The sequence below is a fragment of the Anopheles maculipalpis genome, chromosome 2RL (assembly GCF_943734695.1).
Source record: "Anopheles maculipalpis chromosome 2RL, idAnoMacuDA_375_x, whole genome shotgun sequence".
Taxonomy (NCBI): Eukaryota; Metazoa; Arthropoda; class Insecta; order Diptera; family Culicidae; genus Anopheles; species Anopheles maculipalpis.
The window spans coordinates 4,496,902-4,520,251 of record NC_064871.1 but is presented as its reverse complement, the minus strand read 5'-3'; the positions used below and the strand labels follow the sequence as shown (position 1 = coordinate 4,520,251).

At 45.5% G+C, this 23,350-nt stretch overlaps 6 protein-coding genes across 6 annotated transcripts; 3 read left to right on the top strand and 3 right to left on the bottom strand.

Annotated features, from left to right (window-relative positions):
* Positions 1-848: 848 nt before the first annotated feature.
* LOC126558681 (alpha-soluble NSF attachment protein) lies at positions 849-2,753 on the bottom strand. Its single transcript, XM_050214731.1, has 5 exons — positions 2,646-2,753; positions 2,088-2,274; positions 1,887-2,018; positions 1,487-1,807; positions 849-1,050 (listed from the first exon to the last, which is right to left on the bottom strand). Exons 1-5 carry the CDS (start codon positions 2,735-2,737, stop codon positions 901-903), a joined length of 882 nt encoding a protein of 293 aa, XP_050070688.1. The 5' UTR covers positions 2,738-2,753; the 3' UTR covers positions 849-900.
* A 561-nt stretch (positions 2,754-3,314) lies between these two features.
* Positions 3,315-4,240, top strand: LOC126558635 (GPN-loop GTPase 2). Its single transcript, XM_050214686.1, has one exon. The coding sequence runs from the start codon at positions 3,315-3,317 to the stop codon at positions 4,227-4,229; it is 915 nt and encodes a 304-aa protein (XP_050070643.1). The 3' UTR covers positions 4,230-4,240.
* Positions 4,241-4,335: 95 nt separating this feature from the next.
* Positions 4,336-5,973, bottom strand: LOC126558098 (serine protease inhibitor 77Ba). Its single transcript, XM_050214050.1, has 5 exons — positions 5,788-5,973; positions 5,471-5,670; positions 5,106-5,385; positions 4,675-5,037; positions 4,336-4,608 (listed from the first exon to the last, which is right to left on the bottom strand). The coding sequence occupies exons 1-5, from the start codon at positions 5,950-5,952 to the stop codon at positions 4,336-4,338; spliced, it is 1,281 nt and encodes a 426-aa protein (XP_050070007.1). The 5' UTR covers positions 5,953-5,973.
* Positions 5,974-8,445: 2,472 nt separating this feature from the next.
* LOC126558796 (elongation of very long chain fatty acids protein AAEL008004-like) lies at positions 8,446-9,338 on the top strand. The gene is made up of 2 exons (XM_050214864.1): positions 8,446-8,700; positions 8,786-9,338. The coding sequence occupies exons 1-2, from the start codon at positions 8,446-8,448 to the stop codon at positions 9,332-9,334; spliced, it is 804 nt and encodes a 267-aa protein (XP_050070821.1). The 3' UTR covers positions 9,335-9,338.
* A 1,558-nt stretch (positions 9,339-10,896) lies between these two features.
* LOC126558718 (elongation of very long chain fatty acids protein AAEL008004-like) lies at positions 10,897-11,844 on the top strand. Its single transcript, XM_050214772.1, is given in 2 exon segments — positions 10,897-11,214; positions 11,284-11,844. Coding segments are annotated over 2 exon segments (879 nt in total).
* Positions 11,845-14,556: 2,712 nt separating this feature from the next.
* LOC126556852 (small G protein signaling modulator 2-like) lies at positions 14,557-22,233 on the bottom strand. The gene is made up of 13 exons (XM_050212383.1): positions 22,188-22,233; positions 19,322-19,542; positions 18,184-18,356; positions 17,887-18,106; positions 17,605-17,826; positions 17,219-17,528; positions 16,971-17,150; positions 16,756-16,895; positions 15,508-16,686; positions 15,311-15,435; positions 15,068-15,247; positions 14,724-15,001; positions 14,557-14,645 (listed from the first exon to the last, which is right to left on the bottom strand). Exons 1-13 carry the CDS (start codon positions 22,231-22,233, stop codon positions 14,557-14,559), a joined length of 3,363 nt encoding a protein of 1,120 aa, XP_050068340.1.
* Between the last annotated feature and the right edge of the window lie 1,117 nt (positions 22,234-23,350).

Here is a 23,350-nt window from a genome sequence, read left to right as displayed (position 1 = left end):
TTTTATTTTGTTTTTGCTATTTTATACTGGCAGGCTGGTAATTTATAATCCGCGGCAAAAACAAAATCTCCGCTCCTTCCGAGTTGAAGAGCAAAATAGCGGGCGGGGGGCGCGAAAGCATCTGTCCAAGGGATTTCTCGCTCAAGATCACTCACAATCCAATTCACGTTGTGGCCGTGTTGCTTAATAACGTCTTAATAGCTACATATATAGTGCAGTTAAATTTATTAACAAAACAAAGTATAATAAGCTTGCTCTACAGAAAGAGACAGTGTTTTGACTCAACGTACGTAATGCGTAAACCGCAATTTAAGGGGGAGAACGCGCGTGGAGATACGATCGATCATCTGGTTGTGACCCTGTGGTGCTAAACGAAGGGGAGAAGGATATTGAAGGTGGCAGCAGTAACAATAGTAGTAATTACACACTAAAACAGAGGGACCATGCGATGGTGGTTTCGATATAGTTTTGGGAGTTTTTCTTTACAGTTTATAGCTTTTAGCGAATACTTTTTGCCATTTGTTTTTGTTTTCCTTTATAGAGTACTTAGCTTTTAGAGAAGATAAAATTGTTGTTTACTGTGTTTATCATTTAAGTTTCCAGTGGGATAGAGAGTTTCTGGGGAGGTTAAAAGTGTGCTTTACGTGCCGTCCCAGCCGTACCACTTATAATATGTACCGTCCCTTTTAGATATCGCTTAAGAGACAAAAAATCATAAAGCAAGAGTAAAATGTGTGTTTGAATGAACCCAACACAGGCGGTCCCAAAAATGAAACAATGACGGTTTTGTGGCTGGCGGGTTGCCACAGATAGACACACATACACAGGGCGCACGCACAAATCGGGTGACCAATCGGGAACGATGGTTGTGATAGGATAGTGGAGTTCGGTGTAAGCCGCTTATCGGAGGTCCGGATTGTCGTTGGCCTGCTTCTTGATTCGCAGCAGAATCGTGGTGTACCACTGGTCCAGTCGGGAGATGCTGTCGTACTCCTTGACCGCCTCAGTGAACCCGTCCACATTTTGTTCCTCCAGATGTTCGCAGAGAGTCTAGAAAGAAGCAAGGGAAATGAGTTTTAGGAGATGTTGTGAATATTTTGAAAGAAATCCGATATCTGTTGACTCATTTGTATATTTGTACTCAATCTAAAAGATAGGATCCCTATAAGAGCCTCTCACATGTTGGTAAGCAAGTTGTGGGTATTTGTGTCCTAAGGATCATATGTCCTAACCGAAAGTGAAATGATTCTAGGATATCTTCTTCCAAGAATCGCAGAAAGTATTTTTGATTGAAAGCAGATAGTCTTGTGGTTGGAAATTACCAATAAAAAAAGATCTTCTTTATCGTCTTAGTCTGTCCTCACTACGAAGGAACGGCCCGAATGGGATTTGAATACTGACGCACGCCACTGTCGTTACGGGGATTCGGTGATACGGACACGAATTGCGAAGTGCAAGAGTCGTTGGTATCGTAGGAAAAGCTTACCTTCACAAGCTTGTATTCTCGCGAGTCTTGGAATGCTGGATACTGTTGTGCGTATTTCTCCATCGCGTGCTGTGCATTGAGCAGATCCACGCTAAGATGGCACAGGGCCGCACGGAAGAAGTACTCCTTGGCGCTGTACTTCAACAGTGAGCTGTCGAGACACGAGCCAGCCACCTGCTCGTAGATCTGTATCGCCTTCTCGTAGTCCTCCAGCTGGGCCGCGTACTGTGCCACCTTCAGCATGCACTTGTTGGCCGAGCTGGTGGATTCTTCGCCCTTGAAATAATCGGCCGCCTGTTCGTAGTGCTGTACGGCTCGTTGCTATTTTACATTGAGAAAAAAAAAACCGAGGCCATTTAGCAAATTTAAGGACAGTTTTTGAAAAAGGTGATCCACGTACCAGATCGTTTGCTTCGTTTTCGTACATTTCTGCAATGCTCTGATGATGTTTGGCGGCCATCGTGAACCTACCCATGTCGGTGTAAATATCAATCGCCTTCAGCAGACAGTTTACAGCTTCATTTGGATCGGTCTAGTGGACGAGAAAGCGCATTTTGCCCATTAGTTTCTTTGTATGTAGAACAGAAGAAGAAAGACTTACCTTTTTGTAACAGTTTGATGCATCCACATAGTTGGTAGCTGCATCGTGTCGACTGCCCGCTTTGGCATGCAGATTGGCTGCCTCGCAGAAGGCCGATCCTGCTTGGCTCCATTTCTTGGCCATTTTAAACATGTTTGCCGCCCGCTGGTAACATTCTACCGCTTCCTCCACCTTGTTCGAACCGCCACTAAAACGGCAAAATGGGACAGAAATTACGACGCAGAGAAGATTAGTTTGCGTTTTATTGATTGTTTTTCTAGGTAATGCTGCTGCTGCTACTGTTGCACTGCGAATGGGTGTTGGGGAGTACACAAAGAGTTCCCTTCATTCCAGTCTCGGGATGGTGTTGGGTGGGTGTGTGTGAGCAAAAGTGGGAGACACCCTTTCGGAGCACCGAGTGGAGAAACCTCCAGCAAGGTGGTGACAGACCTGCCACAGAGCTCTTCCGTTAGCAAATTAGCACACGGTGGTGAGTCACTTGTTTTGCGTGATCTTTCGCATTCGATCTGATAGCGATAATAGAGGGTGCCGTGGCCCCGTGCAATCGAATTGACCTACCCGAACAGTGATCCAAAGAAACTTTTCGACGAGTTTAACTTTTTCTCTGCTTCCGCAATAAGCTGCATCGCTTTCTGCTCGTTGTCGGCCATCGCGAGTGTGTTGTGTTTAGTTTTGGGTTCTTATTTCACAACGGTACTGAACAATGCTAGTTCCTCGCACAAATGCACAGGCACACACAGACACACACGGCGCGTTTCTTTTCCGATGATAATGATAATTCGTTCCTTGGCGGATCTCGACTTTGTACGGGAGCAAAGCTGTATTATTGATTTTTCATTCCTTTGGCTGCGACGTTGATGAACTTGGGTGCAACAAAGAGGAAGATTGCGCGAGAGGGAAGTAAAATGTCAAGGTGGTGCAATCTGTCATTTCCTTACCAACTGTTTGGAACTTGTTTTTCGTAAAAATATATTCGAATAGTTGCATTATTTTTGACGAAATCAGACAAATTATTTTGTATGATCTCCGGTACGCATACATTTTGTTCAAAAAAGCATGAATTGCATTTATAAAGCTTGTCGGAACATTCTTTCCCCTGTACGAGACACCCTGTATCAGCGCTCGACCAACGATCGACACGTCAAATCAGCTGCTGTCACGACATCACAACAAAGCCGCAAATTGTAAACAAATAGTGCACGGTAGACAGTTTTTTCGACAGAAACGATGCAGAACAACAGCCTGGTAAAGCTTCGCACCCAAACTCCACTGTACGGGCAGCTCGTGATTGGACCGCCGGGAGCGGGCAAAACAAGCTATTGTCATAAAATGCAAGCATTCCTTGAAAAGATAGGCCGTAAAGCGATGGTGGTGAATCTCGACCCAGCCAACGACAACATGGAGTACACGAGTGCGGTCGACATAATGCAGCTAATAACGGTGCAGGACGCAATGGAACAGTTTGGGCTCGGTCCGAACGGAGCCCTCATCTACTGCATCGAGTTTCTCGAGACAAACTTTCAGTGGTTGTTGGATCAGCTGAAAAGTCTCGACAGCAATTACTTCATCTTCGACTGCCCAGGACAGGTGGAACTGTTTACGCACAACAATGCGCTAAAGAATATTTTCGCAAAGCTAGATCAGTTAGGCTATCATCTCTGTACGGTACATCTGGTAGAATCACACTACTGCCTGGAGCCGTACAAATTCATTTCCTGTCTGTTGCTTTCCCTCCACACAATGCTGCAGATGGGATTGCCGCACGTGAACGTACTTAGCAAGGCGGACCAGCTAAAGGAACAAGACTCGAAGCTTCCGTTCAATGTGGAATACTACACGGAAGTACTGGATTTAAGCTATCTGCTCGAATGCATGGATACGAGCCGGTTGGGACAGAAATTCAAACAACTTAACGCAGCGATCGTTTCCATGGTAGAGGATTACAGTCTAGTGTCGTTCCTGCTGCTTGATTCTAGGCGTGAGCAAAGCCTGCTTCGACTTAAAAATGCAATCGACAAAGCGAACGGTTATGTATACGGTGCTGGAGAAGAGAAAAACATCAACACGCTGCTTGCGTGTGCCGTTGGGGCGGAAACAGAATCTGACCGTATGGAGCGTGACATCGACCCTTACCTAAGCTAATACATAGCGCGATACAGTTTGATATTTAAAACAAAATACTGCTGCCATTTATTGACTCTCCTGCTTCCGAAAATGCTTTTCCTCCCCTTTCCCCAAGTGAGTGACATTAAACCAAGTTAGGTCGCTTAACCTGGCCGGCAAACAGGATCGTTTTTTGCTGTCGATTAACGATCATAAAACCGAACGGTCGGTTTGCGAGGAAGCGTGGCGGTGTGGCCTTGTTTGCAAAGACACCGGTAGTGACGGCGGCCGTCATTGTGCCCTCCTCGTTGACAACGATTTTGGTTTGCTGTATGACGCTGCTAATGTAGATTGCATTGAGGTCCGAGATTTTACCAAAGTTGGCCGACCCAGAATCGAACGCTTCCCGGATGCCCATCTGGAAAACAAGCAGAAAGGGATTTAATTTGTTTGGTTCTTGTGCTCGAAGCGCCTCAAAACTTACCTGGTTGAGGATGGGTATTAAATTGTAATCGGAACTGAACTCAAACTTTGGCAAATGTACCTCCACCTCATCGTCGTCAAAGTCCACCAAACTGCGGTCAAGCTCCTCAAACACACGATCAACACCGTATCCGCTCAGCTTGCGGATAACCTCAACGAGCGGGACACCTTTCCGGGGCATTATCAGCAACATACTCAACAGTCGATTGGCACCGTACGGAAGCTCAAGAATTTGGGCATCGAGCTCCTTGTAGCCGGCGAACGGGAAAATACCTCGCTGGAACATCATCTCCACCATACCGATCGGTTGATCGTTCTCATCGTAGAACGGAACCTTCGTCGTGAACGATCGATTGAAGGGAATCTGAAAATAGCGGACGATTTCCGCCGGTAAGTAAGCTTTTCCCCACATTAATTGCCATTTTTACTAACCGTCCACTGTCCCTGGAAGAAAAGAACCGACAGCATAATTAAACGCGCTTCCTCCAGATCGCTCATTTCGATCGCTTTCGGTATGAGCCCTTTGGTTGCGTCGTACACGAGCCGATTCACCCGATGGTACGTTTCATTACGATCGGCAAAGTTCATCGGCTGCAGTACGCTTGGGTTGTAGAAATTGTCCAAATTCGTTTCGAAATCTTTCGACACGGGACGATTTTCGTCCGTAATGACGTACTGGGCCGATGCGAGCTGCACATCCTGATCGAGAAGGCTAGAATTAAATCCGTAAGAAAGCAGTATTTAGCACCTTTTACTTGCTTCTCTCATGACAACATGGCCTACTGGAAGAAATTTACCTCAAGCTTTGCACGAATGGTTTGTAAAAGTTGCGTATCTGGTCCTGCTGCTGCACATCCAGCGTGACCAGCAGCTCGTCCAGTGTCCGCCCGGATGCGCCCTCCGTTATCAAGGTCAGAAGGTTCCAGACCGAAAACGGCGACACGATGATGTTGGTCGTCGTTATGTTTGGATTGTAATCGACCAGCTCGGTGACGTACTAAAATGGTGCCATCGGTCGGGAGAAATAACCAAGAAAAGATCGGTACGGTCTCCTCTTTGCAACTACAAGGTCACTGGCTAGTCAAGCGCTTCCGCTAACAAACGATCGACTTACCTGGTAAAATTGTAGCGCAAACGTTTGCGAACTACGCTGCAATCGGTCGACGCCCGTGTCCACTACCGTACCAGGCGTGGCAAAGGAGGTGCTTTCATTTTGGCTGCTCACTAATGTTATCAGCAAACAAACCGCCAGACCCGACTCGAGCACAAACCGTCCCATGATGTGTCTGCAGCAGAATAACAGCCACCAGAAGCCACCGTCACAGTCACAGCCACGGCACGGATGAATTAATACAAAAACCGGTATTTTGATTCCGGTTTCACACCCGAGCGGTGTGGCCTGCCTTGCCTTCCCTGTCTGTGGCCGGGCTGTGCTTAGCGTAGCATTCCTTTTCACTCTCTCTCTCTCTCTCTCTCTCTCTCTCTCTCTCTCTCTCTTTCCCTCTCTCCCTCGTACACACGCATTGTACCGGCATTAGCCTTCTATTATCTAATGTTATTTTGGTGACTTTTTGGCTGAACCCCCGTTGTCACGGGGTACGCACACAGGCGCGCAGCATAAGCATAAGCTTTTTTTTACCTTGGGCCATCAGTGCGATTTGTGCGATCGTGGAACTTCGTTTGGTGTGGGGTTGTTGTTTTTTTTTTCTTGTTGATATGATCGTGTACACAGATTCCTGGTGTGGAGATGGTCTTGAGACATCTTGAGCATCTGCACTCGGACAAGGTCATGACCTACTTCATAACGGGCGCACATGTCCGTACATTGAGGCGGGGCGCATAATGCATGCGCATCAGTGGCGAGCTTTATATTGAAGGTATCGTAATTATTGGGTCTGGAAGAGCGGTGAGACCAGTATTCCGTAGTAGTTACATCGGAACTATATGTCTGTGTGGGTAAATGGTGTTTGGCACTTTTCATGATTGATCATCAGCTGTGACGATCAGCGTGGAACGGTTGAATTCTCTTTGCAATTAGGGAACGTTTGTTGGCTTGTCGCAAAACACATTGTAAATATTTGCAAATAGCCGAAAAGCAGGTGTGAATGAACGAGGGGAATCCCTTGTATATTGGCATTGAAATATGGTTAATTGCGCGGATCCAGACTAGTAGACTTAGGTGGCATTGGATCATGCTTCAAGCTTGCAGATGACTAAGGTCCCTTGATCTTAGTTCTTCTGAAGTTATCATGGATGTGTGACTTAGGTCCGTCTTAGGTCCATGAGACAGATGGACCTAAGTCACAGATCTTAGGTTCATGAGAAAGAAGAACACTATACTTGAGTGTTCTCGTCCGTTATGTCAGCTGGAACCTGAGGCTCAATATCACAATACTCATAAACGGTTCTGAGACTTAGAATCTATTCAACGATGACTATAATCTGGATTAGGTGGAAGTTGCTACTCTGGCAGACTTTATACTAGACACACAGGAAGATGGATTCGAGTTCTGGACTGACGAAGGACACTAATGCACACGCTATTTTCGGATGGCGGGTCTTAAGGACTAGCTAAACGTCTGTAGTCAAAGTCAGGAAGGATAGAATGGTTGTAGCTCGTGATAAGAATGTCGGTGACTCATGGCTCACCCGGCACAGCGAGCTCATTAGCTGGATCAGGTGGAGTCGTACCTAGTCCAGACTTAAGTTGGAGAAAGAGAGAGAGAGAGAGAGAGAGAGAGAGAGAGAGAGAGAGAACAAAGAGAACAATTTCGGTACTAAATGCTAAAAAGGACGTTAAGAGATTGCTGCCGAGGGTGATCCTTCAGCTGACATAGGCCGAACTGGACTGTTCCCTAGTAGTGAAAAGTGACTTTTCAAAGTCTAGGTAACGCCGGTCATCTAATGACTTGCTAGACATGCACCGGGTAAACCATTGGATAGTCGGCATGACTTGGCAGATTGTTGACCCAAAAAGAAAAGAAGATTGTCGCTGATAGAACGCACGCGAATTCTTAAGGACTGCTGGACTTTTTACATAACTTACCAGGAAAAGCGCGAAAGAGCTACTTTTGAGTGAAGTAACCCTCGTTTCCAATCGCAAGTGTTCCACATACTGCACTGTCCATCGCCACCCCCTGAGAAAGTGCTGAACTAGAAACAGTTGTACCGCGGCTAGCTGCCGTAAGCTCGAGTCAACTCAAAATTGCGCCATTTTTCTAACCCTAACCCAAGCATACAAAGTAATGGAGGCGCGCACACAACTAATCAGCACACATTTCTACACCTAAGCCGAAGAAGTTTGAAGTTTGGAGCCCAACACAAGTGACACCATTACACACATTAGCTCTGCTCCCTGCGCCAGAATCGGGCGGCGGCTAAGTTGCTAAAGAGGGAAACCCTCGTGCTTGGACTTTCGATGGTCGACTTTCGCGCTTCGGACCGCCTGTGTCCAGATAAGTGAGCAGTAAATTTCTAAACCAATCGATCTATACCTTACATTCTGAGCACCGGCCGGCCAAGGTTCTACAGGGTGTTTGTGTGTGTGTTTCCGTACCTGGATATGCATTGCAAATTTAAAGCATTTAAAAGCCACTTCACCTACCCATCGGCTACTCAGTCGAAAGGTGTCCAGAGTGCCCGATACAGTGCACCACGTGGCAGTAGAGCAGAGTGTGCGTGCGTGCGTGTGTGTGGTTTTTGTTTTCTGTTGGGGCCCGCGGGATCGCCGCGGCAGTTGTGTTTGCGTGTGCATTAGAAGGACTCTGCCACAATGACGCTCGTTTTGGACCGGATGTACGATGTGTACCACGAGTATATAGTGGAACGGCGCGATATGCGTAGTGCAAATCTGCCACTGGCCGGTACTCCCTGGCCACTGATGCTGCTGCTCGGGACGTACCTGTTTGTGGTGCTGCACGCGGGGCCACGGTTTATGGCACAGCGAAAAGCGTACGATCTGCGCAAGGTGATCCGCGTGTACAACATTGCTCAAGTGTTGATCAACAGTGTGCTGTTTCTGTGGATTGTAAGGACTTGTGGCCATGAGAGGTGGTGTGGTGTTCCGAGTTCCTCGCTTCTAGTTCACTGACGCGATTCCCCCTCCATTCTAGGTCATAAAGATGTTTATCGTGTACCGAGACTACAACTTCTCCTGCCAGGTGTGCAACTACTCCACCGACTTCCGAGGCCTGGAGGAGATGTATCTGAGCTACAGCTACTTCCTGCTGAAGGTGCTCGACCTGGCCGACACCGTGTTCTTCGTGCTGCGCAAAAAGCAATCGCACGTGTCATTTCTGCACGTGTACCACCACACGGTGATGGTGGTTGGATCGTACTTTGGCGTCCTGTACGTACCCGGCGGGCATGCGATCATGCTCGGCATCTGGAACACGCTCGTGCACGCCGTCATGTACCTGTACTACTTCCTGTCCTCGTACGGCTCACAGTACAGTGGCTGGTGGAAGCAACACTTGACGCGCATGCAGCTGCTCCAGTTCATTCACCTCGCGTTCCACTTCGGCATACCGCTGTTCTTTAATCGCGAATGCAAGTTTCCGCGGTTCTGGATGGGTGTCGGGTTCCTGCAGGCCCTCTTCATCCTTGCCCTCTTTATGGACTTTTACATTAAGTCGTACATCGTGAAGCGGAAAAAGCAGTAACCTCCACCCAAAACCTCACAGTCGTCCATTGACATCAACTCTCTGTCTCACTCACTGCGTGCGCCATTTGCGGCGGTAATAGGGCAAAAGGGACGAGGTTCCGTTCCGGGCATTAGTACGGTATAACAAGTAAAAATGCAAAGAAGCCGAACCGAAAGAATCAAAACGTACAAATTTAAGTTGTGAAAGTGTATGCGTGTGTATGTAACTGATAAAAGAAAACGAAATAAAATCGACTGAAAGTAATGACGAATAAAAAAAACAAGAAAAGATCGGGAGCAACAACAGGGGGAGAAAACAAAAATGGAAAACGATCGAAGCCGCGTTTCGTATTTCAATGTCAGGTAACACCAACAAGCTAATTACAATTTCCAATCGGACATACATCCAAACACACACACACACACCATTCCGAAATGGACCGTTGGCTCGTTGGTGTAAGTTGGTGGAGAAAGGCCTCCCCACAACGAGGGACGCCAATTAACGGTGGTACTGATTAATTCAATTTGAATTTCCCACCCGAACACCCGAAAAATGGCACCGTCACTGTGTACTGTCGGATTTGTTCCGGTATCCGATCCACTTCCTAGCTTTGCGAGCATGAGCCAGCGTATCTGGCTTGGGTACGGTGCTAACCTTCACCCTTATCGTGTAGGGGGTCAAAGTGCCGTGCGTGGTGTTGTTGTTTGCGAGTTCCCGGGGACTAGTTGGACTTCAATTATGTGCCGCCAGTTGACATGATGTTCTGCCACTTTGACTGGGAAAACCCCTTGCTACTGAAGCTCTTGGAAGTTGTTCCTTCCGCTTGTTAGAATTGCAATAAGAACGTTACGTTGGCTATTAAGTTGTTTAACGTGTCCAGACCAATTCCGGCAGACTGGTGGAAGTAAATGGAACCGTTTACAACAGTTTAGAAACAAAAACCCCCATCAAGCGAGTTTGCTGTGTTGCATGTTTTGAACGAAGAACACAAATAAAAAAATGGCGGAGAACATATCATAAAACTAATGGCGTTTTCAAGCGTTGTGCTCCCACTCCGCTGCTTCACGCCCCAACATCCCGACGCTACAACTCAAGACCCGATAAGCATGGGGATGCACTTCAAGATGCATTTAGGCCGAATGAGATGTATAGCAAATTTGTGGGCCAAGGTTGTCGTGGCGTAGTCCAATAAATAGCTTAAACCTCAATTATAACGCTGTGCCTGCTTATAAGCTGGACAAGCAGACAAACTTTTTGTTTTTCGGAGGACCTCCTCAAGCAGCTCGCCTATGTGGAGTAGGGATTCGCTGGATGTCGTCACGTACAGTGACGAAACTATTTACTAGCCTGCGTTCTCGTATGGTTAATTAATTGCCAGTTAAAAACAAGGTGAATGTTTTTTTTTTGTGCTTTCACCCCCCTCTCTATAAAGAACCAATGCTACTACAGAACTATTCCCCGTGCAGGGGACATCAGTCTTGCTCGAGAGCTTGCTACAAGTACCAGTGAACCCAACCCGGTGGACGGTTCTTCACGTTCTGGTGATCGTTTGTGTGTGTGTGTGTGTTTCGCTGTTCATGATGGCTTTGATTATACACTCGATCCTCAATGGAAACAACTATCTGGTGGACAAGACAGGCAAGGATGCCCTCCTCGGCCACTTCAACTTCCTCCCCAACTAATGATCCCCATTCTTCTTCACCTCAGATGAAAGAATTCTCGATCTACCGCTGCTCAAGTCTTTTTGGACAGTCCCCTTAATAACTGGGGGCTATCTGTACTTTGTCCTCAATCTAGGTCCAAAGCTAATGGCCAACCGGAAACCGATCGAAATGCGAAACCTTCTTATCGTGTACAATCTGTTCCAGGTGGTGGCAAATGCGGCTACATTTGTGATGGTAAGACTAGCCGAGGATCAGCAGTTTTCCATCCCTCAGCTTTTCTTGATACATTGCCTTCCATTCCAGGGTCTTAACTACTTGCGCACCTACCCGTACTCGTTCGTCTGCCAATCGTTTCAGCGCGATAGGAGCCCACAATCGATGGTAGAGCTACGGCTCGGTTACGCTTACTTTCTGCTAAAGATACTCGATCTTGCCGACACGGTGTTCTTTGTGCTGCGAAAAAAGCAATCCCATGTGTCCTTCCTGCACGTGTACCATCACACGATAATGGCCATTTCGGCCTCACTGTTTATGCGCTATCTGGCCGGTGGCCACTGCTTTATGCTCGGCATGCTCAACACGCTCGTGCACGCCGTGATGTACTTTTACTTCTTCCTAACGATCTACCGCCCGGAAGCGATGCGGGGTGCAACGTGGAAGCGATACGTCACGCTGCTTCAGATGACGCAGTTCGGCTACTTGGTGTTTCATTTCTTCCGTCCGATCGTGCTGGGGATTGACTGTGGATATCCGCGAGCTGTGATGTGGTTTGTGGGCATGCAGAACATCTTCATGCTGCTGATGTTTAGCGATTTCTATCGACGAACGTACCTTCGGAAGCCGTTGAAAGCTCATAGCAACTGAGCTGGTTTGTGTGCAAAGGTTCAAAGTTCGAAGAGATAAAATAGATTTCCGGAAGGAAAAAAAAACAAATGTGTGTGTGTGTTTTTTTAAATATTACGATATAATACCTTTATTCAATAGTGTGTGTGTTTCTGTGTTTCTGCTGCTAGTAAACCGTACTTGTTGCTTTGTATTTTTTCTCATAAAATAAAACGAAACACCCTTTTTCTGTCTACCGTAGTGCAAGGACGCAACGTGATCCTTCACTCCTGTCCTTATCCTGCCATAGCAGTAGTAGTATTAGTAGTAGTTGTGGTGGTAATAGTAGTAATAGTTGTCGTACTTTTTTTCTTTTACTTTCATTCTGCAACATAATGTACTTTATATATATATGAAAAAACAGACACTTTTCTTTTTTTCAGTATCAACATTGACTACACAAAAATATTTGCACAACACACGCACTGCTCTGCAGCGGTTGTATGCTATCTATCTTTCTCTCTCGGTCGTTCGCTCTTCCCCAATATATTCCAAACATCAGTACAATTTAAAATGCTGGTGTGCCAACTGGTGTGCTTTTCCTTGGGAAATACCCAGTCTTTCGTTTGGCCTTTTCTTTTTGGTTTTTGCTTCTATGTGTGTGTGTGTCTGTGTTTTGATAGTCATTCCGATTATATAATTGTATGTTTAATATGGCCACTTGATTCGTGTCGAGCTTCACCTATAAGAATGTGTTACAATGTTGCATCTATTGTATAATTGTAACTCGCACTACAGTGCGTAACAGAACAATAATGCCACTAGATTTTTTTTTTGAATAACTGGAAAAGTGGAAGAAAAAGGTAAGAGGCATGTGCTGTAAAGTTGTAGGGAAAAAATACATTTTCACATATTTTTTCATATTTTTACGTACAGTGAAACATATTTTTTCATTGGGTTGAAAATTGTTTCAAATGTCATGTCTAAAAACCACCAACAAAAATCCATTATTTTGTATGTAAATCATCATTTTAACATTTGGCAAAAATTACAGAAGGCAAATGAGGCTATCGCATATTGTAAAACCAATTTAAAATAATAATGATTTACACAAAAAATCATGGATTTTTGTTAGTGGTTTTTAGACAGGATACATGAAGCAATTTTCAACCCAGTACAAAAATATGTAACAGTGTGCATAAAAATGTAAGAAAATGTGAGTAAGTGTATTTTTTATATTCTCTACAACTTTGGAGAAAATCAATTTTACCTATATCTTCCACTTTTCCCGCTATTCTCAAAAAAATTAATGGCCTTATTGTGCTGTTACGTACTGTGTAAGTTTGCTGGATGTTTCACTAAAATCCCAACCAAGTTGGCCTGCTGACAGTCGACTAATTGTCGTGCTTGTTGCTTTGTAGGAGGATACCATGGAAGCTATCTGTTCAATTGATTAGTTGATTTAATTGTTTAATACAGTGGTTTTGATACATAAAGTGGCATTGTTGAACCTCTAAGCGGAAATTTTCAAATAGATAATGGAACATTGCGAGCTTTTTTTGGTACTTTGCAACCATATAGGGGAATCTTTCGTTCAGTTGGGGAGAAATTTGCACCCCTCCTGGTGGAATTTCGAACTGGCCATTGCAATATTCAAAAATCTATTTGAAACATTCCCCTAAGTGTTTCTACTATTGCCATTCTATGGATCGAAATCCTGTAAGTTTTTTTTTTTTATTGAAATAAAACCGAATATACTTGAGTTGCCAACAGTGTCCCACGAAAGGGGTTTTTTTTTTGTACCGTACCGTTGATTAAATGTACCCTTCTGGGACATCTGGATTTTATTCCACCCGATGTCTGAAAGGAGTATAATAATTAAACAGATCTACAAGTCTAAATCTGTTTTTTTTTGTCGTTTGTCTGTCCCCTTTAAGTACGATTTATCATAAGATTCATTTGCATTGGATATTGTTGTAGAGTTTCATTTTGTTTATATGCTTTTTTTTGTTTTTGCTCTATTTAGACATCGACAACTATTGGGAGAACGAAACCCTACTTAAGAAAGTGACGGACTATTGTGGAACAAAACGTTGGAATTGCTACCTTTTTGGCATGGAACATTGTTGCGATCGTCGTCGTCTTTGAAGATCAATCGAAAACACAGGTATGTCTTGCTGATCTCTTGAAATATGGGTGATGGAATATTACTACAGTGTTACTACAGTGCTCTACGCGTGATGCATTTCCGTGATGCGATACACGGCACCTGCCAGTTGTGCTTTTTTGTTCAAGATATAATACGATATACATATACACACATGAGACGCGTTGCAGCAGGGATTAACAAAGGTAGGCTCTAGTTAGACTCACAACAACAGCGGCAACAACGATAACGTAAAAGCCATCCATCCAAACCGACCGACGACGACAGGACGAACGAGCACAAACAAACTGTACTCCCCTCAAAAAACAAGGGGAGAGTAACACGTGACATTACAGAGACAGACAGATACGTCGACAGAGATTTACATCTTCCAACATTGTAGAGCGATAGATTTCATTATATAGATAAAGAATCGTTTTCTTTTCCTGTTGCTCAAGCTGTGTTTCGCTCATTAAATATAATTTTCTACTGATGCAGTTCTGCTCCTCTTTTTTGTATACTGAATGCGTGTATTAGTATTTCCATGTGCGAATGACAGTTTTTCTGACCGATCTATACTAGTAATCACCCCTCATCTCGTGATTCGCTTACTTATTCTCGATTATGGTTTGCAGCTGAAGCACTAAACTGCGTGCCAGCTTCAACACGGATGGTGTGTTGTGTCTTTCAGCCATTTCTGAAACAAGGATAGAAAGCAAAACAATTAGTAGTAGCGATTTGGAGCACCAAGACACAAAAACGGTATGTGTCCTACCGTTGAAAAATTTAATAATGTCCGTAAAATCCATACTGTTGGACAGGATGATGTCGCGGTAGGTTTCCAGCAGTGCCAGTGCGAGAAACAGTACAAAGTGTGCCGACGCAACGTGCTTCGCGGCCCAGATCACCTCCCATACGGAGAAGATGTCGGCGTAGATGAGCTCTCGCTTAAAGTCGAGCAAGAACCAGCGATAGCAGAAGTAGAAATGGGTGTAGTCACCGTGCGCGTGCATCAGATCGTACATTTCCGAATCTAAGATCTGAATTAGTGATCTAAAATGAGGCGAAAAAGAAGAAGGATTAGTAGAACCCCGCAAAAGTGTCCGTTGTGAGGTTTACCTCATATTAGCAAAGTGCATATCCATGGCACCACCGTTGGGGAAGTTTTCAATCATACGCTCCATAAACCGGCAGAAGCAGCCATAGCTGAGGGACTCGTCGTCAAAGATGACTAGCAGTGGTGCAACGAGATCGCACATGCCCTGCATGTATCCAACATCCAGATGCTCCCAAACGTACCTAGAAATTTGGAACGCGATCACTAATGTGCAGAGGCCTTCCTAAACAATCACAATTACTCACGTGCAAATAACATTTCGCAGCTTGTCCAGATTTTCGTTCGCAAAGTACCAATAGTTACGATCGCACCGTTGAACATCCTTCTCGATACGGTGAAGATTCAATCCAAACGACTCCAACAGTTCGCTCTGTAATCAGGTCAACACAAGAGATTAAAACCTTTCCTAATGAACTCGTGCCTCGTAATCGATTGCTCTTACACTGTAGATGCCTCCATTAGAGCTGGCCGGTGACACACAGGCCGATTTGGGTTCTTGCAACGAATCCAACGCCGGCTGATGATTGCTTCCCTCTTCCGGCAGTGTCGTCAGTGTGTTGTTGTTGTTGAGCTCTCGAACCTCACTCGGCATCATGGTAACATCTATGGACGCATCGGTCACAATAACAGCACGTGGTTGCTCCAGAGACTTGGGTGATTCCGGTTCCTCTTCCTCCTCCTCTTCCTGCTCAATCGCACCATCCGATGTCACACCCTCCTCATCTTCATCCTCCTGCATACGTTCCACCTCTCCACCCAACGTCTTCGGGGCATCCTCACCCATCGGCGAGATAATGTCCGCCACATCGATAAAATCATTACCAACCGTAGCGTACGAAGAATCGGAAGGAGAGCTCTTGTTACTGTCAAAGTCTTGCTCTTGGTTCTGATTTTCTCCTGCATTTTCCTGCTCCTCCTGCGCCCCATTGTCCGCCTCCACGGTAGCGTCCTGCGCCACCACCGGAAGCGTGATGTTGTCTTTCGTTATCTTAGGCTTTGCGTCCGATTTCTCCTCACCCTCCACTTCCGGTTCGGACATATCGGAAAACCCATTCTCCTCGAACACCTCGTTCTCCATCTCTTCCTCTTCCTCCTCCCCGTCGCCATCCTGGTCGATGGTTTTGCTTTTGTTTTCCATACTACCGCTGCCCGAGCTAAGCTTAGCGACCGCAACGGCCGTCTTTTCCTTGTCCCGCTGCCGTACGATCGCTTCCACTGCCAACCATTCGCTCATGGTCGTTTCGTAGTAGTGTTTGGCAGTTTCGTCCAGCTCTGCCCGCTCCACCGGTGTACTGCCGAAACTGTAATGGCCAAGCAGGTACGGCCACACTTCCTTCCGGATGTCGTGCTCGACGCCACCGTAGTACACTAACCGGTAGACTTCCTGATCGTCCGCCACGACACCATTACCATCGTGCAAGCTTTCCCAGCGCGATCGGGTAAGACCCTCCTCGGCACCGGATTCGGGTGTGATGCGACCATTTACCAGGCCCGAAAGGTGCGTCCTCACCGTCGAGAGATGACGGCAGTAGGCGAGCCACCCGTAGAATGCGCGTGAAATGATCTGCCGTTTCATCGTTGAGCAAACGAGTGCGATGCTGGTCGATTGTGTCGATTGAGGCTGAAGAGTATTGAAGATTCCGACAGATTAGCCTCCTTTGAAGTGATCGTTTGCAAGTGCGATACTTACATTAGGACTGTCGATGGACATAGCATCGATCGAAAGACTTTTGCTGGAACAATCACTGCTTTCGTTGGTAGAGCAGCTGCTCAGCTGTGCTCGATAGCGTGGACTGGTGCGTCCTAGCTCCAGTATCGAATGTGTTGCCACTGCAAAAAGAGGAACCCTTTCAAAGTCAAACATCTTCCTCCACATAGTAGTATGAGCCAAAAAAAAAAACCTACAAAACTCATCCGTGTTGCTCTTGTTGACGACACGAAACACATAATCGATCGGCATCTCATCGTTCGTCTCCAACACGGATGGTAGTGGCCGACGGCGTGATTTCTGCGGCCAGGGGAAGATTCGTCCAATGCCTCGTTGAGACCATAGGGGAGGATCGAGCTGACCGTGCGGTAGAAGACCTAGACAAAATCGAACCAAAAACGTTAAGATCTCCTGAAGAGGGTGCTGAGATTCTAGCGATCCTTACCCGTTTCTAGGCAGCTCAAGAACGCCGCCATATGACCACCCTCCGGGAAGTGTATTGGAGGACGCTGGACACCGTCCTGTCCGACGAGTATGATGGTACCACCGGTATCGCCACCCCGTGCCTGATGACAGTGAACGTACACGATCTCGTCCACATTGACGTTGAGAGCGTACGCCCAGTACGAGCTCTTGTCTATGTTTTCCGACTCGGTGTAACCATTCATCAGCTGGTTCGGTGTCCACTTGATCGTGAGCGATTGCACTGTCTGATGTAGGCTGAGATAACCGGGCATCGGTTCACTGACGTCTTTCTGTGGTTGGAAGCGGAGTGAAGATCGTGTAAGAGAAGAGATCCATCACAAAACGGATGATTAAGGTGGATTTTACCGGCAGTACGAGAACGTTGTTTTTCCCGTACAGTAGTGTGGCTCGTGAGTTCTGGTGCAGTGACTCCACGTAGTCTTTCGACGCGGAAGCCAAACTGTTCGACTTGAACGACGCCATACTGCCCTCCTCCGAGCTGGTGTGGAGGCTTCGCTTGAAGTTCAACATTGGTCTTCGGTACGCCGGAGGCGTCGGATTGCTCGAGCTAATTCTGTGACGTTGGACCTGTTGCAATTGGTAGAAATGTAGCACAAGTTCTGGAAAAAAATTGCCTTCAAATCTTACCAATTCGTCCGCGGGAGGATCAGTCCAGAAATGGTCGGCAGTTTTGGCACGCGAATAATCCAGTGCGCACGGACCGACGAGCAGTGAGCTCAGTATGGAACCGTAGTCTGGATCAGCCACTAGTGAGTCACGCTCGTAGTACCGGGTGGCATTCGTCACCAGATGATCGATGATCCGGGACAGCTTCTTCTCGTACAGTGCCAACCGTATCCAGAGATATCTGTCGGAATGGACATTTTACGAGTTTAAGGACGTGTTTGTGTGGACGGACACAGCGCGAATTCCGGACACCCTTACTTAACAACTGGTGGTGATTGGGGTGGTGTCGTTGTCGAAACCGAGTTACTGCTGCTCTTCTTCAGTATCGGTGGTTTGTTCGTACTATCGCTGCTCGAGGAGGACCGTTTGTTGGGATCACTGTTTTCAATGTCCTGCACCTTCTTACTGATACAGGCCGCTTCGGGACAATGCTGTTTGGAAAGGGACGATAGCAAACAGACACATTCCAACGAGAGACGTAATGATGGGATGGTAATGGAAATTTAATCGGCAAAGCTTTTGGACATAGAAGATGGATTCTACAATTTGTTTGGATGGACATTCATCCACAAAATCGGTGTGAGTATCGGATCAGGGGTCGGGTACAGTCACAGCCAGAGACACAAATTACCAACCAGTTCTGGGGGCGCAATTGGGGCACACAGTTTCGGATTATGGTTCTAGCTCAGCAAACGTATCTGGACTGACGATTGAAGCGATACGACTGAAGCTAAACCAACGTACTCTAAGTGATCTACCAACAAACATTGAAACGAAAACCAATAAATAGCACCAATATACTTCTAACCAATCAGAACGAATTACACTATGGCCGGTAAGGTACTTTGTGTGTTTGTGTGTGATTTAAAAAAAAGCTTAGAATATCACCAATAACTCTGCTACATTACGAGACGATCAGATCGATCGGTGATGAAAAAAAAATCCTAAAGCATTGTACAAAATAGGATCATTCTACCGTTGAAAGCAGCCTATTCGTATTGGAACAAATACGTTTAATAAATGGCAAATGAAATGAAATCAAACTTAAAGCAACGTAACGCGAAACCTTGGATTAGTCCTAGGGCAAATTTTGCTTACATGATTCCATCGAATTCTTCCTTTTTGTTTGCAGAACACACGAGAAGTTACAGGTTGAGTGTACACCATCAACAAAACCAGCTTTTTTAAAACGGAACGTATAGAAAACAAACGAACGATCGCAATATCTAAACAAAAAGCCCTCTACTTCTCTCTAAGGTCACTAAGGCAAGGATATCCTACTACGCTTGGGAAAAGGGACAAGGATAAGGTGTCGACTGTCCGGATCGTGAAGATCCGTGGACCTAAAAGCGTATTCCCCAGCGTGGAGAGGAACGAAGAATAGTAAAATACTCACCTTGGCCACCTTGTGCAGTAGGGCGGTGGTGGATGATGTTTTGAACAGGCCGAGCGCACGCCTTCGCAGACCCTGGCTCAGGCATGCCTCGACCGCCGCACACAGGGCCGTTACCGAGCAAGACTCTTCGTGTATGTACTTCTTGGTGACGGCTTCCTCCATCACCTGTTTGACCTCTTTCTTCACTGCCGCTATGAGCTTTTCTTTAAAATCGACCGGATCTGTGTGTGTGTGTGTATGAGTGTAATTTTTGTTTGTTTTTTGTTGGATGAGCATTTTGAAATGAAATTTTTGTTTGTTGTGCATAACAATGCGGTTAGACCGAATGAGATAAATGAGAAATGATAGAGAAGCGGGAAATATCAGCCACAAGTTGAAGAAGAACCGGAGGACCAGTTGGGGTCGTACACACACATCGTGATCGAAACCGGTTGAACCGGAGAAAGACACCGGCGATGAGAGGACGAAAGAACAAGAACAAACATTTACTAAACACAGCGGCAAGGAAACGTTCGAACGGAAAACGGGCATAAGCGAATAAGCGGAACACATGGAGGATAAAGTGCATGCAAAAACGGTTTTGAAGTGAACCAATTTGGGGGGGAAAGAAATGTTTTCAAGAAAAAGTCTAAATTGTGCTTTACGAAGAAATTGTGCTTTAATTTTATTGTGATAATTAGTGGATGTGTGCTTTCGTCCTATTTCGTTCCATGTTCTGTGGCAACTAATTTCTCAAAGCAATTTCTACAGCCTCTTCTATCGTCCGGCACGTGCTGACGTCAGCATGTCACCACAAAGAACCAAGCTAGCGCAAGTAAATCTTCAAAAGATATTTTCCTACCAGTGAACGAAAAGAAGCAACAAAAAAAGCGAAAAATGGAACGAAGAATCGCATCTCATCTTCTTGATGTGCGATGAGCTTGAATTCTTTCCCACCCGGTGTGTGTGTGTGTGCGTGTGTGTTTGTGAGCTAATAATGCCCATTAGAGCAACCATGCTGCTCCATCACGATGGAGGAGCCTGGTGGTTGACGACGACGATTTGTGCTGCACGGTACGCTGTCAAGGAGATAAATCTCATCACCGTGATCATCATCACCGTGAAGTGAGGTGTAGACGAAAAAAAAAAGAAAACTATCCATATCATCCATGTGCTGTAGAAAAATTGGGATATCATGGACCACATTAACTTTTTATAATACGTTTATAAAGCTTCTGTCATGTCATGGCCGAGCGAATTTTTCCTAAAATTTCGTCCATCGACCTCACACACTTTCGCACTGAGCTGTTGTGCCCATTTGAGTGACCCTTTTCGTGACCGGAACACGAACATCCCCCCCCACCAGTGTGTTTGATTTGATTATCTACAACCTGAGCAAGCACACACATTCATCCATCCGTTCGCTATGTATCGAGAGTTTTCCTTTACTCACTCACTCATCGCTCATCTCACGTCTCATGCTCCCCAGAGAGGGTTTGCTCACTATCTGAGGGTGTGAGTAACGAGCAAAAAAGAGCTTTAAAGATGTTGCTTCTTTTTAGCTTCTTTTCGTTAGCTCGTTTCCCTTCTCCCTTTCTCTCCTTCTTTATCTCTCACACACATTTACTTGGAACCGGAAAAACACAGCAGGCGGTTTACTATACTATCCTCCATCAGCTTGCGATACGGGGAGCGCTTTTTTCATCCTTTCTTTTTTATTTGCAGTTTCTATTTTTCTTGTTTTCCCTGTACTCTATTTATCTATCTCTACCCACCCATTCGCCAGCCCAATCTATCAATTCAGCACTCCACTCAAATGCATGCTGTTGTTACGATAGTGTTTATCTTTGCCGAGTGGAGAAACCGTCGTACACTATATATTATTTGTTGGCCCTTATTTTGCCTTCTTGCTGCCGTTTTTCGTTACATCCCCACTCTTTTTTCATTACCCTATTCCTTTTCCCCTTTCCCCTTCCTACCGTGCTCTTATCAAGAGGATAGGTGGGGAAATTTGTCAGCACAAACATGATGTTTACTTTCGTACTCGAATGGCGCAAATAAGTTTCCGTTTTAATTAATGCAGTAAAAACACTCCCAATCCACACACACACACACACACGGGCGCGTGCGATTGCAATAATAACACACATGCCCCTTGTAAGGTTGGGTTAGTGGGGATGTGAAAAATTAGGGAAAAATATGGAAACGCATTGTAATGTAGCATAAACACACACACACACATATGGTTGTTTTTTTCTTATCGACACCCTCGTCGTAAAGTGGCCAAGCAAAATGGTGGTTCCCTGTTTGCAAAACAGCTGCTGCACGAAAATGTAAGAATAAACAAGCAAGCGCCTGCTGGGTGAGATAATCGCGCTGCTCACTTGTACGGTTCGTTGTCTTTTTTATGTGTGTGTGTGTTGTTTTTTTTACTAATCAACTGCTTTACTAAATTACAAACGCACACACACACATACAAACACAAGTTCAAGCATTCAACATGTGGGCTGTGTGAGGAAAAAAAGGATCTTCAGCGCCTTCTACTACTCCATGACACACATGTGTGTGATAGCAATGCACATGAGTTTGTCATATGTGCGTGTGTGTGTGTGTGTTCAATAAGCTAAAAGGAATGGGAAGGACATTTGTGTGTTTTCTGGTGCTAATTTCATCATTTTTTGCGTGCTCTTAGTGATTCAATTGGAAATTAAAAACAGAAAACGTATTGAAAGGCGGATCCTGTTGCGTACTTAGAAAGCGAGTAGTAATTAAGTCAAACCACACATGGCAATAATGAAACAATCAAAACATGGTGTCGAAAACGAGGATGCATGCCACATAATCAAAGGTAATCAACTTTCCTCTGCCCGCCCGCACTATACCATACCTGCTTGGAACGACATTTTCCTTGGGGGGTTTATTTCGGGGAACATTTTCAGGCTTGTTGCTCTCCACCACACCACTGTCGCGTTACACTCTCTTTCTTTCTGTCTCTGTTTTGTAGGATGCTGCTGCTTCGGGCAAATCACGGCCCGACGACGGATGGCGGTGTTTGGGAATAGGTAAGTTAATAGGCCATCAGTTTTCCTGACCGTATGGAAACACGTCCAACAGGAGCGATAACAGATGGGTTGCTATACTTCCACACAAATTCTCGATTTCCAGTTACATGCTGCTGGCAGTCGTTTTTCTCTACACTACACACATACGTTTGATAGCAATTTGATTAATTTGAATGCTTTTCTAATTCAACATATGAAATTTCGCTCACGCCCGTGTATATGCACCAATCATCCTTCTATCGAATGGATATTTACTACGTAGCTTCGCCAAACTGTCCCTGTGAACTTCACCTTCACCCGAGATGCGTGTGTCTGTGTGTTTTTATACCCCAAAACCCAGAACAACCGGACACGGTTATTCTATTACTTCACACACGCACACATACGGCACACAAGAGCTCACCAGCTGCTTCCCTTCACAATATGCTTCTGGCACACGCAACACAGCTTTCGCTTTCCTTTTTGTAGCACAAAACACTTTGCCACAAGCTTTTCTCTACGCCCAACAGATGAGCCTCGGTCCGTATTTTATGGCACTCCAAAAATCAAGGACACTTGTGAGAAGCAGCAAAAAAACCCAAAAAACCCTCCCCACTTTCGCGCGCACCCGCGACCTCTTATCAGGCTATTGAATTGAAGAGAAACGCACTTTTACTGTATGGAACGAATATTTTCCTAACCAGTATGCGTTTTTTTCTATTTCACCAAACTTTATGCTAACTTTTGCACAATATATAGCTAGTGTAGTGTGTACAGCTGTGTTTTTACCGTTACTACTCGGAAAAGCTGTGGGACTGGAAAACGTATGTAAACCGTGTTAGCTTTTTCACATGCGTATTGAACTGATCGGTGAGCACTGCTTGGTGGAAGCCAGAACCCGCTCCCAGCAGAGGTTTACCTATTACTGCGCATGTTCCTGCCACACAAAACGGGGCGAAGGCGAAGAAAAAGCCTTCAAGTTAGCGAAAGATTGATGACTTTTCTTTGA

Bases quoted from the DNA above. Each gene is read 5' to 3' on its own strand.
- LOC126558681 (XM_050214731.1), bottom strand. From the start codon at position 2,737: ATGGCCGACAACGAGCAGAAAGCGATGCAGCTTATTGCGGAAGCAGAG. The intron at 2,275-2,645 runs GTAGGTCAATTC...TTGCCGTTTTAG, and splicing joins TTCTTTGGATCACTGTTCGG to TGGCGGTTCGAACAAGGTGG. The intron at 2,019-2,087 runs GTAAGTCTTTCT...CTCGTCCACTAG, and splicing joins CATCAAACTGTTACAAAAAG to ACCGATCCAAATGAAGCTGT.
- LOC126558098 (XM_050214050.1), bottom strand. From the start codon at position 5,952: ATGGGACGGTTTGTGCTCGAGTCGGGTCTGGCGGTTTGTTTGCTGATA. The intron at 5,671-5,787 runs GTAAGTCGATCG...GCACCATTTTAG, and splicing joins TTGCGCTACAATTTTACCAG to TACGTCACCGAGCTGGTCGA. The intron at 4,609-4,674 runs GTAAGTTTTGAG...CTTGTTTTCCAG, and splicing joins TAATACCCATCCTCAACCAG to ATGGGCATCCGGGAAGCGTT.
- LOC126556852 (XM_050212383.1), bottom strand. From the start codon at position 22,233: ATGTTCCCCGAAATAAACCCCCCAAGGAAAATGTCGTTCCAAGCAG. The intron at 18,107-18,183 runs GTAAGGGTGTCC...CCATTCCGACAG, and splicing joins CAATCACCACCAGTTGTTAA to ATATCTCTGGATACGGTTGG. The intron at 16,687-16,755 runs GTAAGTATCGCA...AATACTCTTCAG, and splicing joins TGTCCATCGACAGTCCTAAT to CCTCAATCGACACAATCGAC.
- LOC126558635 (XM_050214686.1), top strand. From the start codon at position 3,315: ATGCAGAACAACAGCCTGGTAAAGCTTCGCACCCAAACTCCACTGTAC.
- LOC126558796 (XM_050214864.1), top strand. From the start codon at position 8,446: ATGACGCTCGTTTTGGACCGGATGTACGATGTGTACCACGAGTATATA. The intron at 8,701-8,785 runs GTAAGGACTTGT...CCTCCATTCTAG, and splicing joins GTGTGCTGTTTCTGTGGATT to GTCATAAAGATGTTTATCGT.